Source organism: Acipenser ruthenus, chromosome 10 (assembly GCF_902713425.1).
Source record: "Acipenser ruthenus chromosome 10, fAciRut3.2 maternal haplotype, whole genome shotgun sequence".
In the NCBI taxonomy this organism is placed as follows: Eukaryota; Metazoa; Chordata; class Actinopteri; order Acipenseriformes; family Acipenseridae; genus Acipenser; species Acipenser ruthenus.
The window spans coordinates 33,208,955-33,226,443 of NC_081198.1; the positions used below are offsets into that span (position 1 = coordinate 33,208,955).

General features: G+C 39.1%; 1 protein-coding gene across 1 annotated transcript; it reads left to right on the top strand.

Annotated features, from left to right (window-relative positions):
- Positions 1–8,150: 8,150 nt before the first annotated feature.
- LOC117405583 (C-X-C chemokine receptor type 1) lies at positions 8,151–12,261 on the top strand. The gene is made up of 2 exons (XM_034008754.3): positions 8,151–8,297; positions 9,984–12,261. The coding sequence occupies exon 2, from the start codon at positions 10,004–10,006 to the stop codon at positions 11,057–11,059; it is 1,056 nt and encodes a 351-aa protein (XP_033864645.3). The 5' UTR covers positions 8,151–8,297; positions 9,984–10,003; the 3' UTR covers positions 11,060–12,261.
- Positions 12,262–17,489: the final 5,228 nt, after the last annotated feature.

A 17,489-nucleotide genomic window follows, 5' to 3' on the forward strand; every position in this document is an offset into this window, starting at 1 on the left:
TCTGACGACTGACTCGAGGAGGACTGATGCCTGACGATTGACTCGAGGAGGACTGATGCCTGATGCCTGATGACTGACTCGAGGAGGACTGATACCTGATGTCTGATGACTGACTTCAGGAGGACTGATGCCTGACGACTGACTCGAGGAGGACTGATGCCTGATGCCTGACGACTGACTCGAGGAGGATTGATGCCTGATGTCTGACGACTGACTCGAGGAGGACTGATGCCTGATGCCTGACTCGAGAAGGACTGATGCCTGATGCCTGATGACTGACTCGAGGAGGACTGATGTCTGATGCCTGATGCCTGACTCGAGGAGCAATGATGCCTGATATCTGATAACTGACTCGAGGAGGACTGATGCCTGACGACTGACTCGAGGAGGACTGATGTCTGACGACTGACTCGAGGAGGACTGATGCCTGATGCCTGACGATTGACTCGAGGAGGGGTGATTCCTGACATGGGAAGGAATGATGTCTGAGGATGTCCTAAAATGGACACCGTACCCCTGCTACACTCTGCCCCTACTGGATGCAAGAAATACATCAGTAAGAAATACTAGATTTTCTAAATGGTTCTGATGATCCCAAGCAAGCAAGGTAGCAATAGAAAAATAATTAGTGACACAACTAAATCCAGAATCCTTTTTTTTTGCAAAATCCTTTTTGTTGCCATCACATTACTTTTCCAAATTTTTATACATCTTAATGTTATTGACACATGTAAGATAGAAACCCTGTAAAAACAGGATTGTTTGCTTCGTAGAAAATATCAGAATGCAGTATTGTATGCATTGCTTGCGATATTGTTACTGTGTTCAAAGGACAGTTACTCAAAACAACAAAATAGCATTCAGAGGAAAATTCTGATAATTTGCCTGGATATGCATGGCAAAATTGTGGTTAGTTACTGTAAATAATACACGCTCTCATTTTTGTATTGCATAATTTCTTTCAATTGGCTGGTGAAAATGTTAAAAAAACTGCCTTACTGCAAGAGATAATATGGGGTTGTGTAAGTTGCCGGAAAAACGTGTTTCCATATTTTAAAAAAGGATGTGATCTGAGGTAGGAACATATTGTGCAACTCGCCTACGTTCTAATGATGAAAGAAAGGCCTGTAAATATTACCGTGCTAAATGAAAAATCCAGAAGTGATGGTTCAGCCAGGGAACTTCCTTTTAACCTTAGCAAATCACATAAACATCAAGCATATTTTAGGTGCTTTCAACACCAGAACAAATCATCAGTCAAATAGCTAATATCTTATTAGTCTTTTGATAAACAATATGTGTATTGATCAGCAAAGAAAGGATTTATATCCTAAATCCATTATGGCCAGAGTTCACCTACTCCTCCCCAGCCACCACCTGCTTTTTGGCTTTGTCTAATGGAGAGGGCAGCTATCCTGCCCTCTCCCCACTTACCTGCCAGCTAATTTATGGGTAGGTGTACCTCGAACGGCGGGGCCAAAGGTCAAAGAATGTTGTGTAAAAATCTGTATAATATAGTAGTGATGTCTAATCTATCGCATGAGTTTCCTGACTGAACCATTATCATTTATATTGATAGATATGAAGTAAGTACAAATGAGAATATCAGTGCAATGTTGACCCATTCAGGATTTTGTGGGGTCCGCAAAATAAATGTCCTTTTAAAACATGTCTAGAAAATAAATCTGAATGTAAAGACAAGTCTTTATTTGTCTGAAGAAACAATTTTGTCCAAATGTGTGTCTAAAATGCTGGAGAAAAAAGGCAGGAACCTGTAGTGTTTTATTGCACTATCTGTTGAGCAATACTGTTATAGCTCTGTAAACATTAAAGAGCCATATTTATCGTTTAAACATTTTAAAACAATACCCATGAGATTTATTAGACCTTGCTGTTGTTTTCCATAGAGGGTATGGTGGTGTTCAAGCTCCCCTGAGCTAGCTGTGCTGGCTGCCTTTGGCACCTGCAGAAGTGAGGCGAACAGCCTGCTACACTACACAGCTTAGTGCTGTGCATTCTGTTGCACATGTAAACATCCAAGGAGTTGCTGTTGCATTTGAACTCACTTTGATTTAAGCATTTTTGTTCTCGTTCGTTTTTTTTCCTGAAAATTAAATTTTTAACCATTATTCAAACCTTTAACAGCTGATCCCAGACCCCCCTCCCTTTTGATATCATGGTTTTTCAAATACAGCATTACAGATTAAAAATGGAAGCTGTTGTTTCCTAGTACCCAATCACTTCCTGTGCTGTATGTCACACAGTGAACAAGTGAACTCAGTGTTTTTGTACAGAATGCATGTGATGGGCAAAGTGCTCATAGTGTAGCAGTGGCCTTCCATGAAAAGTATCTAGACAGGCCTCAGCTAAGTCATACAGCAGTGCCTCCTTGTCATCGTGTGTAGGGTCAAATCAAATCAAATCCAGTTTTATTTATGCCATTCACACCAAAAGCATCTCAAGGCGCTGTACAGCAACAGCAATTTATAATCAATTACAACCCAAAAAACACAAACAATATACAGGAAAACAGTGTTTAAAAAGACAGTAGAGGCACACTAGGATAGAAAGGTTCATGTATAAAAGTAAGACTTAAGTCTAGATTTAAAAGCTGTAACAGTCCCAGCCTCCCTAACAAAGGAAGGAATGGCGTTCCATAGCCGTGGTGCTCTTTGTGAGAAAGCCCTTCCACCCGTTTTAATTTTACTCACCCGCGGGACAATCAAAAGACCTGCGTGCTGTTATCTACTGAATGACTGGGTGCATATGGGGTGGGTAACTCTTATAAATAAACAGGTGCCAGGCCATTCTAGGTTTTATAGGTTAGCTGCAGAATCTTAAAATCAATTCTAAACTCCACCGGGAGCCAATGTAAAGAAGCCAGAACAGGGGTAATGTGTTCCCTTTTCCTAGTTTTAGTTAGGATTTTCCATGTTTTAGTTAGAGAGGAGTGCATCACAGTAATCAATTCTGGATGAGACAAATGCATGCATAAGTCTCTCGGCAACACATATGTAAATGATGTGTAATTTTTTTAATATTTCACAAATGATTGTAAGTAACTTCTCTAATATGTTTCTCAAATGACAGAGCGGGGTGAAAAATAACACCTACACTTTTTATATCTGATCTAAGACCTGAAGAGAAATGACTAAACTCAAGCTCTTGTAATACCACATTATTTAATTGTTTTTTGGAACCCACTAGCATAACCTCTGTTTTTTTTCTGTTCAGCAACAGAAAATTCTGAGACATCCAGCACTTAATATCTGCTAGACTGGACGTAAGTAGCCCGCCAGCACAAGTATAGTCTGGCTTTACGGACAAATAAAGCTGTGTGTCATATGGACATCAGACCTTCCAGCTATGTCCTCCCCATAAGAGACAAACTGTCTGTAAGATAGGATTTAAACCACGAAAGAACAGTGCCAGACAGTCCCACAGTTTATTCAAGGCAGTTAAATAGAATGGAATGGTCTATAGCAGTGGTTCCCAAACTGTGGTCCGTATTTTTTTCTATTAATACCGAAAAGAAGGCGCCGGCGACAGCTGTAGCTGTAGAAAAATAGTGTAGCAAGGCAGTATTGGCCGACTGTCAATCAAACAAAAATTCACAAATCAGAGCTAACAGATTGCCAACCTGTAGGCGGAATGTAAAGCGAGGGCTCTGACAATAGGGCAGTGTTAAGGTCATGTGATCGCTCTGCTGGCAGATGTAAAAAGTGTGTTCAGTATTAATAAGATTACAATATGTCGAATCCGCTACCAAAGAATACATTTTGGGAAAGTATAAAGAACAAAACAGGCAGCGACAGGAGTTTGGATGCATTTGTACCGTGGGCTCAGCTTGAGGTGCTGGAATGGGTTTTTTTCTTTTGTAGAAACGTTTTCATACTAACTTTTGTACTTGATAACATTCATTTAAAAATTCAATTGATGCTATGATATGATAAATACATTTTTGTGACTAATTAGCTATTAACATTTAAAATATTGAGCACTTTGATGTATGTTAAATATTAACTAAATCAAGTTATTAATCAAACTGCTAAATCTTTTTTACATACCGGTAATTTTTTTGTTAAAATGTTTGGATATACTGCTATTTTATTGCTTACTGGCTCGTTCAGTCATCTTAAAATAACGCTAGAATATAATAATAAAAAAATGTTTTTGACCGATTCAAATTTCGCTACAGATAGATTTATTTTCATAAGTTTTTTTTTTTTTTTTTTTGGTTAAGTGATTTTTTTTTTTTGGGGGGGGGGGGGTGTTGCAAGTTGTATTTGGTTCTACAGAGTAGTGGCGAAAAAAGCAACTTATGCAAGGTCCTTGTTTCCTTCTGTTTTGTGCGAATTCGTCTTTTTTGTGCATGACAGTTCAGCGTGAGAGGTAACGGCAGGTCGTTTCAGTTACACAATTAGGAATTAAGAATTATGCTTTTGTGCACGTTGTACTGGTCTTACTCAAGTGATTCCTGTTCAGGTATTTGTGAATGGGAGTAACACTAGACATGCAACAATTGGTCCAAATTTATTTGATTATCCACCAAAACCAACCAATCAATACTTTACAACTACGAAAGCAAACCAAGACCGAGAAACCGATACACTGACACTTCACTAATATTTCTCCATTCATATATCTGCTACTGTCCAGTTCATTTCTGAAAGACCCACAGCAATAAGTGCATATTCACTTTTAAAACACTTCCATTAATTATGAAGTATGACATATATATGTATGCGTTTTTCAGAGCAGCCCTAAAGCTAACGAAGGCATGTTTCATATCACAGTTCACACAGCTACATTATTTATTGTTTAACTAAAATATATAGATAACATACAGTAGAACATTGTTTCTAAAAAAGTGCTGTTCCCTTTCGTAATGGGAGGGGCTCTGCTTGCATTTAAAAAAAGAACAAGTTATGCAGATAGAAAAGGACAGGGCCAAACAAAGCATGTCACCAAAATCGCATTACAAGGGAAAGGGAATTTGTTCATCAAAATCAGGAGTAAATGCATTTTCCCAGCCCCTGTGTGCATTGTATTATTTTGTATTATTATTATTAGTGTGGTAAAATCTGTTTTATTCGTATTACTGTTTACAGCCTGGCTGGGGTTAAAATGCCCCATCCAGATTTAATCATAAGAATACATGGTCAACAATGAGTGATTATTGACAAACTGGCTGTTGACCATGCATATGATTAAACCTGTGCCAAAAGTGGTCGAGGGATAAACTAGATAATTAATAGCCAGTTAACCCCTTGGCTACAATATAAAAACAAGCAACTTTGGCTGAACAAGGTTGGCGTGTTCAGGGTGAAAGAACGGGGGAGAGGAGAGGAAAACTAAACTACAAAAACAACTGCTACCTAGCTGATCATTGTACCGGGTATTTATTTTGTGTGTTGTTTGTAGTGTCTGTCTGTTTTGGCCACCGTGCCATTCTGTTTTGGAAAGTGTTTTGTTTTTGTTTAAATATTTTATTTAATAAAGAAACGGGCGCATTTGCGTCTCGTTTCGCAGGACTTGCATGTTGTGTGTTCCATTCATTTCCGGGTCATCCTACTTATTGGTATGTGTTTTCTGAGCTCTCTATACCAGAGCTGCCGATAGCAGGCCTTGTCCTCCATGGGCTGTATTTTTCCAGACCCGCTGTAGAGTAGACCTCAGAAAAATCAACAACAACAGCAGTGTGCTCCCCTGTAATATTATTATTGTATTATCGTGATGTACTCCGTCCACAGATTCACCCACCGCGGCTTCGGCCTGTGTGTCTCCTCTGTTGCATGCTACGCACTGACCAGGTGGCTGACTACACGCGGTTAGGGCAGGCACCGCTGCATTAGCTGCCCCCAGTGCTTCGGTACCTCGGTGCACTCTCAGCCCATGGTACTTCTGTGCGTACAGTACACAGTACACTCGGTGCGCACGGTGCTCGGTAGGCAGGTGTCTAGTACCTCGGTGCGCATAGTGCTCTCGGATGATCGGTGCACGAGGTGCCTCGATGCCCTCTGCCTGTAGACGGTGCTCCGTCGTGTGACTGCACATAGTCCAGGCTAGACACCCTTGTCCAGTTATTGTGATCGAGACTGTGTGAAACAGCTCTCTCGAGTTTTCTGGAGTTCCCCTGCAATTTCACTGCTGGAAGCCGGCTTGCCACTTCCCTGGAATCAGAAACCCCGCTTCTGTGAACTCAGTTTACTCTTTTTCTTTTCAACAGCCTACATCACTTTGCGATTGTAGTCTGCTTTTCTAGCCTTACAACACTCGCTGTCTTGTGTTTTCATATGCTATTGCAGTTAAAAAAAAAAGAAAGAGATGTGTGATCCGCTGTGGAGCTGACTCCGCTGGATTGCCTCAGCTCGCCCCCTCGGTGAGCTTAAAGATTTCAGTTTACCCGCGTTGCCATGGTGACTGCTATTTTATCCTCACAGCTTTACTGTTGTGTGTGTGTATGTATTTTTTCTTTACTGCCTTGCACTTATAAAAAAAAAAAAAAAAAAAGAAGTGTGGTTTCTCCACTGGGACCCAGCTCTGCTGTGCCCCGCTGTTGAGTTGCATAAGCAGGCTTGTTTCAGCTTTTCTGGTAAAAACAAAACAAAACCAAATCAGTTATATGCGTTGCTGTGGTGACTGTTATTTTTACCCACACAGCTTGCTGTGGTGTGTGTGTGTGTATTTGTTTCTTTACTGCCATGCAGTTTAGAGAAATAAATAAATAAATAAATAATAAGAAGGATCGAGAAAGGAGCTCTCGTTGTTAAAATAAGAGAAATAATTACGTGTTGTGTTTTGCTGTGTTTGTCTGTGTAATTTTCTGTGTTTTTCACCACCAGACAGTTAAAGCACTACTCCGGAGCTGTCGCCAAGGGTCAGCACTGTCCGGAGCACCACTGCACACCGCACTATCTGTGTTTAAACTAAACCACCATCACGACTGCACTCACCCAGGACTGGTGACCGTCTGTTTGTTTTGTTCGGGACTGTGCCCTGTTTATTGTTATCCTCGTGCGTTACACATTGTTGTGTATCGCCGGGGATTTGTTTATTTTTCGGTCACCAGACCTGGAAAAGAAATAAAGCACCTTTTTCACTGGAATACCGTTGTCTGCCTGTCACTCCTGCACCGCATCACCGCTACACCTGTTCCCCTTACCAGCCACTTTGCCACACACACTTACATCTTCATAGCGCCATTATTGTGATATTCAATAGGGATATCTTTGTATAGACAGCCATGGCAATAGTGTGCAATACTGTATCTCACTGACATATTTGTTTGTTTAGGGAAGTTGGGGATGGAAATCTATTATGAAATCTGTTTACTTTTTAGACCTGTTGAAACAAGTTGTTTTGGATACTGAAGCACCTGTCAACCAAGTACCTACAACAAGCACTCTAAAGTCTGTGAGATCTGCCCAATGAGACTGAACCATGCCATTTAGCATGAGGGTATGACAGAGACAGAATGATTCTTGGTGATAAATCTCTCTCCCGACATGTGAGGGCGCTGTGTAAAGGGAACAGAGTACCCTGGACTGGATGGCCAGACAATTAATTCCCAGGGTTAGAAGGAAGTCAGTCATCTAGAAAGGGGGCAGAGCTATGATACACTAAATCATCGACCCGGAAGGGAAACGACTTGGCAGCCGCGGATTGGAGGAGCGGTTGTACTAGTTAACCAAGGGGTCATGATTGACGGTACAAAAGAGGGTGTAGCGAAGTGATCTGTTCCTTTGTATGGTTAAAACTGAACCGGAAGGATAATGTGTATTGTAAATCGTGAGTGTTTTGTTTGTTTGTCGTGTCTAAGAAACTACTGTGTTTGTTGTTATTAGACGGCTGAACACGATCCGGAGCTGTCGCCAAGGTCCAGTGCTTATCCGGGCTACACTGCACTATTGTCCATGATAAACTGTATTTGCACCGCGAGCAAAATCACTCACTGTGGACTTGTGTTTGTGTTTTGTCTTACGTGTGGGTGTTTAGGAAACAGGACTGTTATTATTTCGGGATCAACCCATGGATTACAACAGAGCAATCGTGTGTCTTTGCAGATGAAGTAAGTACCCCAGAAAAGGAAGCAGATGGACATCCCAGGACTGATTACCATTATCTCGTCACTGTCATTACAGCTGCACTCCTGCTAGGAGGGTGGAACCTGCAGCATCGCTTTTATAAAGTAAAGGCAGTGCTAGTAGGATTCAGTTAGCTTAACTTAAGAGTTATGTCTGCTTCTCACCGTCCTTGACTATTGCATTTACTCAGAGAAGAGAAAATAGTAACAGGTAAGACAATTTGTAGTTTATTCTAGTATTTGTCTAGATTGGGTTCACAATATCTTTATTGGTTAAAAGACTAGACTAGAATTATATTTTGCATAGTGTAACAGGATGGGTGCCTCACCACTATCTAAAAGGATACAAAAATCAAGTCACTAGATCCACATAATAACTGATACTAAAGCACTGTGGGGTCTGAATGGACCCCAGGTTACCTTATGAGGGTTAATAAGCTGCATGTTGGAATTGGAACTGGAACTGGTTCTGCCATTTGGTGCTACTTGTGTTTGTACTTAATAAATGCTCAGTTAGTAAATATTCTATATCTTATGCTGAAACACCTGCCCAATTTTGTGGGTTTAGTTTTACAAAAACAGTAACTTGAAAACAAAAAATAATATATATATATATATATATATATATATATATATATATATATATATATATATATATATATATATATAAAGGACATTACATTGAAACTGAATTTTAACTATGAAAATGAAATTTTGAAATGAGTTAGTAATTATGAGAATCAGTACTGGGAAATGCCTGTAGTAGTATATTTGTTGCTTGTGCAATATTTTGTATTTTGTGGCCACATAGTTTCAGAATAAGTTAAAATGAAGTTATGCTATTATAATTGTTAATAGATCCTCTTAACATAAATAACATGTTTAAAAATAAAGAAAAAAAGAAGCATTATGTACTGCTTCATGGTTAGTTGCATTTATGTGAGACATCATTTAGCCTACAGTATGTCTGTCTGTGGAGAGGAATTATGTGCATTATATATACACTATTCTCCAAGAATACTGGGACTGATTACAAATTCACAAAAGGGAATTATCTGCCTATCAACAAAGTGATCTGCCAATAAGGTCAGATTTCTGACAAAGCACACAAAGCAGAGGACAATGCAGTAGTAAGACATGTAACACATAGTATTTATGTCTTGGCAGCATCCTTACCTTTCAGGAGAATAAAAAATATGGTTGAACATTTCCAATGGGGTACAGTTCCATTATAGTACTGCCAAAAAAAAAAAAAGAACCATGCGCGCAGAAAAAAGAAAGTGTTTTTACAAAATGTTTTAATTACTGTAGAAAACTGCAATTAGTGAAAATGAGTGCTCACAAATACCAGAGTTGCAACTGAGATACCTCTGAGTAAATGTGACAAGGTTTTAATTAATGTTTATAACGTGTGGCTTACGTTTTCTTTCATATACATTCTGAAAAACAATTATATTAAACACAATATCAATAAATGAAGAATTGTCCTTTGCAGAAAATCAATTTTCCTCTACATATTTCTGTAGTCCAAGAGTGTGTCTGTTTTACTTTGCTTCTTATTTTTTTTATATATTATCACCTCTTTACACCTGATCTCCTTTTTTTAAATAGTTTGTATCATTACTTTTTAAGTTGCTGTTATTTTCAATTTTTTAAAATGTTTAATAATTAGTAGCGTAATTAAGACCATCTCTTATCTCTTGACCACTAGGCTGCTGTTAGCTTCAGTCACTCAAAACTCCCCTAATGCTGAATTCATTTATACTACTGTATATGAGCCTCTAGGGGCAGTGCTGTATAATCAACGTTTGAACAGATATTAAACAATTGTGATGGTAGAGTGTCCACATTGTGGAGTGTGCCATAACATGTTCCATGTGGTTTTTTTTTGTTACAGAAAGTCAAGATTTTGAAAACATGACCATGGAGGGAGAAGAATTATATGGTACTTTTGAAAATTACAGCTACATTGAATTTATCCCAGGAGACAATGAGACCTCCCCCTGCTCTTCTTCCAGGGATGACTTCAACAAGATCCTGCTGGTCACCATCTACTCCCTTGTATTCATTTTGAGTACCTTCGGGAATTTCCTTGTGGTGCTTGTGATTAGCTACATGCAACGGCAAAAATCTTCCACTGATATCTACCTGTTGAACTTGGCTATTGCAGACCTCCTGTTTGCTCTCACCCTTCCTTTCTGGGCAGTCTTCAGCAACTCAGAGTGGATATTCGGTGACTATATGTGCAAAATTGTATCTGTTATGCAGGAGGTGAACTTCTACAGTGGGATCCTATTGCTGGCTTGCATCAGCGTTGACCGTTACTTAGCCATCGTGCACGCTACACACGCGGTCACACAGAAACGTCACCTGGTGGGTTTTGTGTGCATCGGAGTGTGGCTGGTGGCAGCTTTACTCTCCCTGCCGATCTTGATCTCTCGTAAGGCTTTCAGGTCACATAACATTATGGTCTGTTATGAGGACATGGGAGCAAAGGATAATAACGTATGGCGGATAAGTATCCGCTTCATCCGGCACTTAGTAGGTTTCTTCATCCCTCTGGTCATCATGCTCTTCTGCTATGGCTTCACCATCAACACCCTCTTCCAGACCAGGAGTGGGCAGAAGCACAAGGCCATGCGGGTGATCTTCGCCGTGGTATTGGCATTCATTGTCTGCTGGTTCCCCTACAACTTGACCATCTTTGCCGATACCCTGATGAGGGTGAAGGTCATCAGCGAGACGTGTAAGGTGCGGCTTCACATAGACACCGCCCTGGGAGTCACTCGGATCCTGGCTTTCTTGCACTGCTGCATCAACCCGATCTTGTACGCCTTCATCGGGCAGAAGTTCAGGAACACGTTCTTCAGGGTTCTTGTCCAAAAGGGGTTCATCAAGAAGAATTTCTTGTCAACTTATGGAATGGGCTCCTCTTACAAGTCTTCTTCAGGGAACACTTCCACCACGTTATAGGACACTGGGGTAGGGAGCAGGGACTCTCCTCCATCTGACTGCTTATGAACTGTAACTCATTAATGTATTTCTTTTCAAAAGCAGTTTTTAAATTGCAATTGACTTAAATTTGAAAATGGTGATTGTATGTATTGTTTGTTTTCACATCTTGGTTCAGCTCTCACTAATTATGTAATTAATGTGCACTTGTTTTTGTTATGTATTTGTCCTTTTGAATTTTTTTTTGTTTGGTTTAATTGCCCACTGTTGATGGTGGAGAGTTATTACATTTGATCAGAGATTTGTTTTTTTTGCACTGGGGATTTAATAGGTGAAATTAGTTATACATGCATTTCAGCTGCTTTCCATCTAGACCTATTGTGGTTAATTACCTGCCCTATAAATCCAGACATTCTACACTAGAGCAGACAGGCTGGAACGAGGAACAAGACTCGAACTAGACAGAAGCTGCAGTGGGACGGGAAGCTGGAGACCGACCGAAGGAAAGAACTGGGAAGCAAGGTGCAGCAGGACTTGGGCCGAGACACTGAGAGAAAACAAGAAACAGATTGAGGTGATTTAAAGCAAAGTTACTGCTGGGATGTGAGTTAAATCAAGACTTTGTTATTAAAGTCTCTACCGGCACCCAGGACCAAGGACCACTGGGAAGTTAGAGAGACGAGTGGCTGGGTGTGAAAATCTCTGGTCCCGGAGGACGAAGATGATTGGTAGCCACTTTCCAGGCTAAGGATTAATGTCTCCCGTTCTTGTGTGCTCAGGGCTGGGCTCGGTAACCATTGATTAGGACTGCGAGTTTCCTTGCTATAGTACCCGCCTATATTGGGCTCTGTGAGTGGCAGGCTTGCCCTGTCGTCATTGTATTTTGTATATTGATCTTTATTTTTAAGACTGTGTTTTATAGGATTTTATATTAATAGTCATAAAAAGCTAAAAGTTGTTACTGCCGCTAAGGGTGCTGTTTTGTTAGTTTAAGTATTAGTAAAGATACTGTGTTATTAATGCTCACATTTAACAATTGATTATCGATTCTGAATCATTGCATTTGCATGTTAGTCTCACAAAAATGTATTACTATTGAATATACTTTTCTATATGGGAATAATCCAGCATCGCTTATATTTAATTGTTGAATGTTTATTTTGAATTATGTCTGCCAAATGATTTGAAGTATTGTGTGTATGTGTAATAAAATATTAGACTTACTCACTTGGTTTGTGGTTCCTGTTCATCCATCCTGGGGGTTAGAGGTGGTGACACAGAATCCAAAATTCCTGTGCAGAGAGAGGACAAGGTTTAAATTGAGCAGTCAAGTTGCATCTGTAAGCAAATGATCAAAGCAAAAACAAGAATAGGGATTTTTACAATACACACATATTAGGATACTAAATAAGAAATTAAATATTAGGAACATGTAGATACTATACATTTTAAAGGTGTTATTTAGTGGAACTTCTTTCTTTTCTTGTAAATCATGTATGAATATGTTTTATGTTACATGATAAACAACGCAGTTGAAAGCATGCAGTGCTTGTGTTAAAAGTCTAATAGCGAGAGAGGTATATAATTCGTACCCTGAACTGTGAGCTCACAAAGCAGATGCGTCACCACCACTGCACCAAGCTGTCATATTATGGCACACAGAATCCTACTTTTTTTTTTTAAAAAGCAGTTGCTATCAAATCATCCTTGTCTGCTCAGAGACAGAATTGATTTACAAAAAACAATGTGTGGATATCTTTCACGTATATTCACAGATCATGAATTCTGATCATGCTTGGGTAAGCATATGTATTGAAACAAAAACATTAAAGCGAAAGGCATTTTAGTAAATTACATGTGAAATGCAATTTTAGAAGCAATACTGCACTATATCTATTATAAAATACATCAAAGTGTGTAAAGCTAGAAGGACAGTATGATAAATCTACATGGAAGATATGCAATACATTATAACAAGCATGGGTATAGAATTGTAAATGCATAACTACCAAAATTATGATGGTAATCTTTTTAAAGGTTAAATAACCTAGTATTTCAACACCATTGTTGGTATAATTTCAGTACATATATTCCCCAACTCTGAAGATTGGTTTTTCCAGCAGGACAATGCTCCATGCCACACAGCCAGGTCAATCAAGGTGTGGATGGAGGACCACCAGATCAAGACCCTGTCATGGCCAGCCCAATCTCCAGACCTGAACCCCATTGAAAACCTCTGGAATGTGATCAAGAGGAAGATGGATGGTCACAAGCCATCAAACAAAGCCGAGCTGCTTGAATTTTTGCGCCAGGAGTGGCATAAAGTCACCCAACATCAATGTGAAAGACTGGTGGAGAGCATGCCAAGACGCATGAAAGCTGTGCTTGAAAATCAGGGTTATTCCACCAAATATTGATTTCTGAACTCTTCCTAAGTTAAAACATTAGTATTGTGTTGTTTAAAAATGAATATTAACTTATTTTCTTTGCATTATTCGAGGTCTGACAACACTGCATCTTTTTTGTTATTTTGACCAGTTGTCATTTTCTGCAAATAAATGCTCTAAATGACAATATTTTTATTTGGAATTTGGGAGAAATGTTGTCAGTAGTTTATAGAATAAAGCAAAAATGTTCATTTTACCCAAACACATACCTATAAATAGTAAAACCAGAGAAACTGATAATTTTGCAGTGGTCTCTTAATTGTTTCAAGAGCTGTATATCAGTTTTCCACTCTGTCATGTAAAACCTAAAACAACCCCATTGCACTATACAGCTCCTTTTAGGAATAGTCCTCCCAAAGTGCTTAACAACGTAAATAAATAGTGATTAATAAAAAAAATAAGAGTTAAAAAAGTCAGTGCAGCATGACATCATATCCTAAATGGTCCTGTTGCCTTAAGGCCAAGAACGACTTGCATAATATTGTTAGGCAATCAAAGGCAGCTGTATTTATAGTAATCAGATGTTTTTTATCTGCTATAATGAGTGTAAAAGAAGGAAAATAGGGACTGCACCCAACAGTAGTTAATAAACACAACCGTCTTCACCATCTAGCCTCAGAACAGATGTGCAAACCAGCTGGAAAAAATACATATTTATAAAGGGGAAGAAAAAAAATCAATTTGAGGAAAATGGTGCAACAATGAAAAAAGTTTGAATGTAATTTTAATGTGAAAATTAAAGAAACTAGATACATTTAACAAATGGTTTACAACCAATTGTAATATTTAAGGCTAAAGTGATTAGAGCCTATACACAGTTGGGTGTTCACCATTTGTTGTATAACACAACATGACATTTTCACCACTGAGCCTTTCAGTTATGAAAGAGTCCATTCTGAAGAATTAAAAACAGTGTAATACTCGTGAACTTGTTCTGGACTGATTTTGATTTCTTTAACAAGTCTGGAAAAATATTAAATCTTTCAAGACAGACTTAAAACAGGCAGTATTTTCACTTAAAAAACTGCACAAACTCTCCAGCTTCCTCGCAGGGTCTGGTGTTACATTTAGTCACAAGCTTTTCAAAAGTCTGTCAAGCAGGCAAACGTTCAGCTAATTTCATCGCAATCAGAGTGATGGCTCAGATTCATGCAATCTCAGAATTATGATCAGTTTCTTATTTCTTGAATTTGTCATGTCACTGATCGCAATGGGATTATTTTCAATTTACTAACTTATATACGCTATATTCGTAAATTCGTAATTTTGTGTTATGTTACTTCGAGTACTGCACTACAACTTTTGGAAGTTATTTGTTTATTACATTTGTTTGTCTACAATACTCATTGTTGTTCACTGAAAAATGTTTTGCGAGAAAGGCTTGACTGTCCATGTGAAGCCTTTTTGTCAGAAAGCAGTTGTTTTAGAACAGGTGTCAGAATCCTCTCTCAGCTCTGCTTTATTAGCTGCTCCTTTATTGAGTAATAACAGAACAGATATCCTCTATAGAAAACAATGGAATAGCAGTGTCTGGTTGTTGTATAATCCAATAATGATTAAATAACCAATAACAAAAAATGAACAGCTTTTGTACATTCCAGACTTCATGGATCACGTTCTTAGTTTTTCAGATACAGCAGTTTCATCTACTGTACTATAATTTAAATCTCCTCTGCTTTGAGTGATATTTTTATCATTTTTAAATTCTCAGAAAATTATGTGAGGATTCCTGTAAAATACCTTTACAGAAGTCCTTATTTGTATAATTATATATATATATTTATACACACAGTATATACAGTGCTTTGCATAAGTATTCACCCCCCTTGGACTTTTCCACATTTTGTAGTGTTACAACCTGGAATTAAAATGGATTTAATTAGGATTTTTTGTCACTGATCTACACAAAATAGTCCATAATGTTGAAGTGGGGAAAAAAATCTACATATTTTTCAAAATTATTTAGAAATAAAAAACTGAAAAGTCTTGATTGCATAAGTATTCACCCCCTTTGCTGTGACACCCCTAAATAAGCTCTGGTGCAACCAATTGCCTTCAGAAGTCACATAATTAGTTGAATAATTAGTTGAATCAGTCCACCTGTGTGCAATTAAAGTGTCACATGATCTCAGATTAAATACACCTGTTTCTGGAAGGCCCCAGAGTTTGTTAGAGAGCATATCTAAACAAACAGCATCATGAAGACCAAGGAGCTATCAAAACAAGTCCAGGATAAAGTCCTGGAGAAGCACCAATCAGGGTTGGGTTATAAAAAAATATCCCAAACTTTGAACATCCCCCGGAGCACCATTAAATCCATCATTAAAAAATTGAAAGAATATGGCACAACCGCGACTCTGCCTAGAGGGCTGTCCAACAAAATTCAGTGACCAGGTAAGGAGGGCATTAGTCAGAGAAGCAACCAAGAGGCCAATGGTAACTCTGAAGGAGCTGGAGAGATCCACAGCTGAGATGGGAGAAACCCTCCATGGGACAACTATAACCCGGGTGCTGCACAAAGCTGGGCTTTATGGAAGAGTGGCGAGAAGAAAGCCATTGCTGAAAAAAGCCCATATCAAATCCCATTTGGATTTTGCCAAAGTGCATGTGGGAGACACAGCAAACATGTGGAAAAAGGTTCTCTGGTCTGATGAAACCAAAATTGAACTTTTTGGCCTTAGCGCAAAACGCTGTGTGTGGCGCAAAGCCAACACTGCTCATCACCCTGAGAACACCATCCCCACGGTGAAGCATGGTGGTGGCAGCATCATGTTATGGGGATGCTTTTCATCGGCAGGGACTGGGAAACTGGTCAGGATTGAGGGCAAGATGGATGGAGCCAAATACAGGGAAATTCTAGAGGAAAACCTGTTTCAGTCTGCAAGAGACCTGGGACTGGGGCGGAGGTTCACCTTCCAGCAGGACAATGACCCTAAAGACGCAGCCAAAGCTACACTGGAGTGGTTTAAAAACAAGAACCTGAATGTCTTAGAATGGCCCAGTCAAAGCCCAGACCTCAATCCGATTGAGAATCTGTGGCAAGACTTGAAAATTGCTGTTCACCAACGGTCCCCATCCAACTTGACAGAGCTTGAGCAATTTTGCCAAGAAGAATGGGCAAAAATTGCAGGATCCAGATGTGCAAAGCTGGTAGAGACTTACCCAAAAAGACTCACAGCTGTAATTACTGCCAAAAGTGCTTCTACCAAGTATTGACTTAGGGGGGTGAATACTTATGCAACCAACAAATGTCTTTTTTTTTGTTTAATTAACTTTTGTGTCACAATAAAAAATATTTTGTACCTTCAAAGTGTTAAGTATGATGTGTAAATCAAATGGTAAAAATCCCAATTAAATCCATTTTAATTCCAGGTTGTAACACTACAAAATGTGGAAAAGTCCAAGGGGGGTGAATACTTATGCAAGGCACTGTATATATATATATGCAGTCCGGTCCCTAGCTACAGTATGTCACAATACCTGTACATATAATTTTCCAGTGAATGTTTTATCTTATTAAGGTGTTATGTGAAAAGTTAATATATTTTTTAGGAATATTTTACAATGTAAATGCATGCCACAGTCTATTCAATTGATTTTAACAGCAACAGGTGTAAATGCTGCCCTTCGATGATTAAATAAAGCTATTTGTGAAACAAAGATATGAACATTGAACATCTAATAGTGCATTTGAGTCTCTTTAGCGGACTTCTGTCTGTATACATACACTGCCTTCTCACTTTATTCGAACCGGCTTACCTGATTGGATCTGGCATCACCCTGAATTTGAGCGAACACTATAAAGCTGTGGGAGCAGTCTGCCAGAATCTAACAGCATTCAAAGAGGCATGATAGTGAGTACACATCGAGCAGGTGTTACAGTAGCAAGGACAGTCAACCTATCAGCTGTTCAATTTAATAGACTCCATTATCGCATGTGTGGGGTTCTGATTTTGCCTACATTTAAGGGAGTTTCACAGAGCCCTGTTGAGCCCTGGCACCTC

Coding starts and splice junctions, on each gene's coding strand:
- LOC117405583 (XM_034008754.3), top strand. CDS start 10,004: ATGACCATGGAGGGAGAAGAATTATATGGTACTTTTGAAAATTACAGC.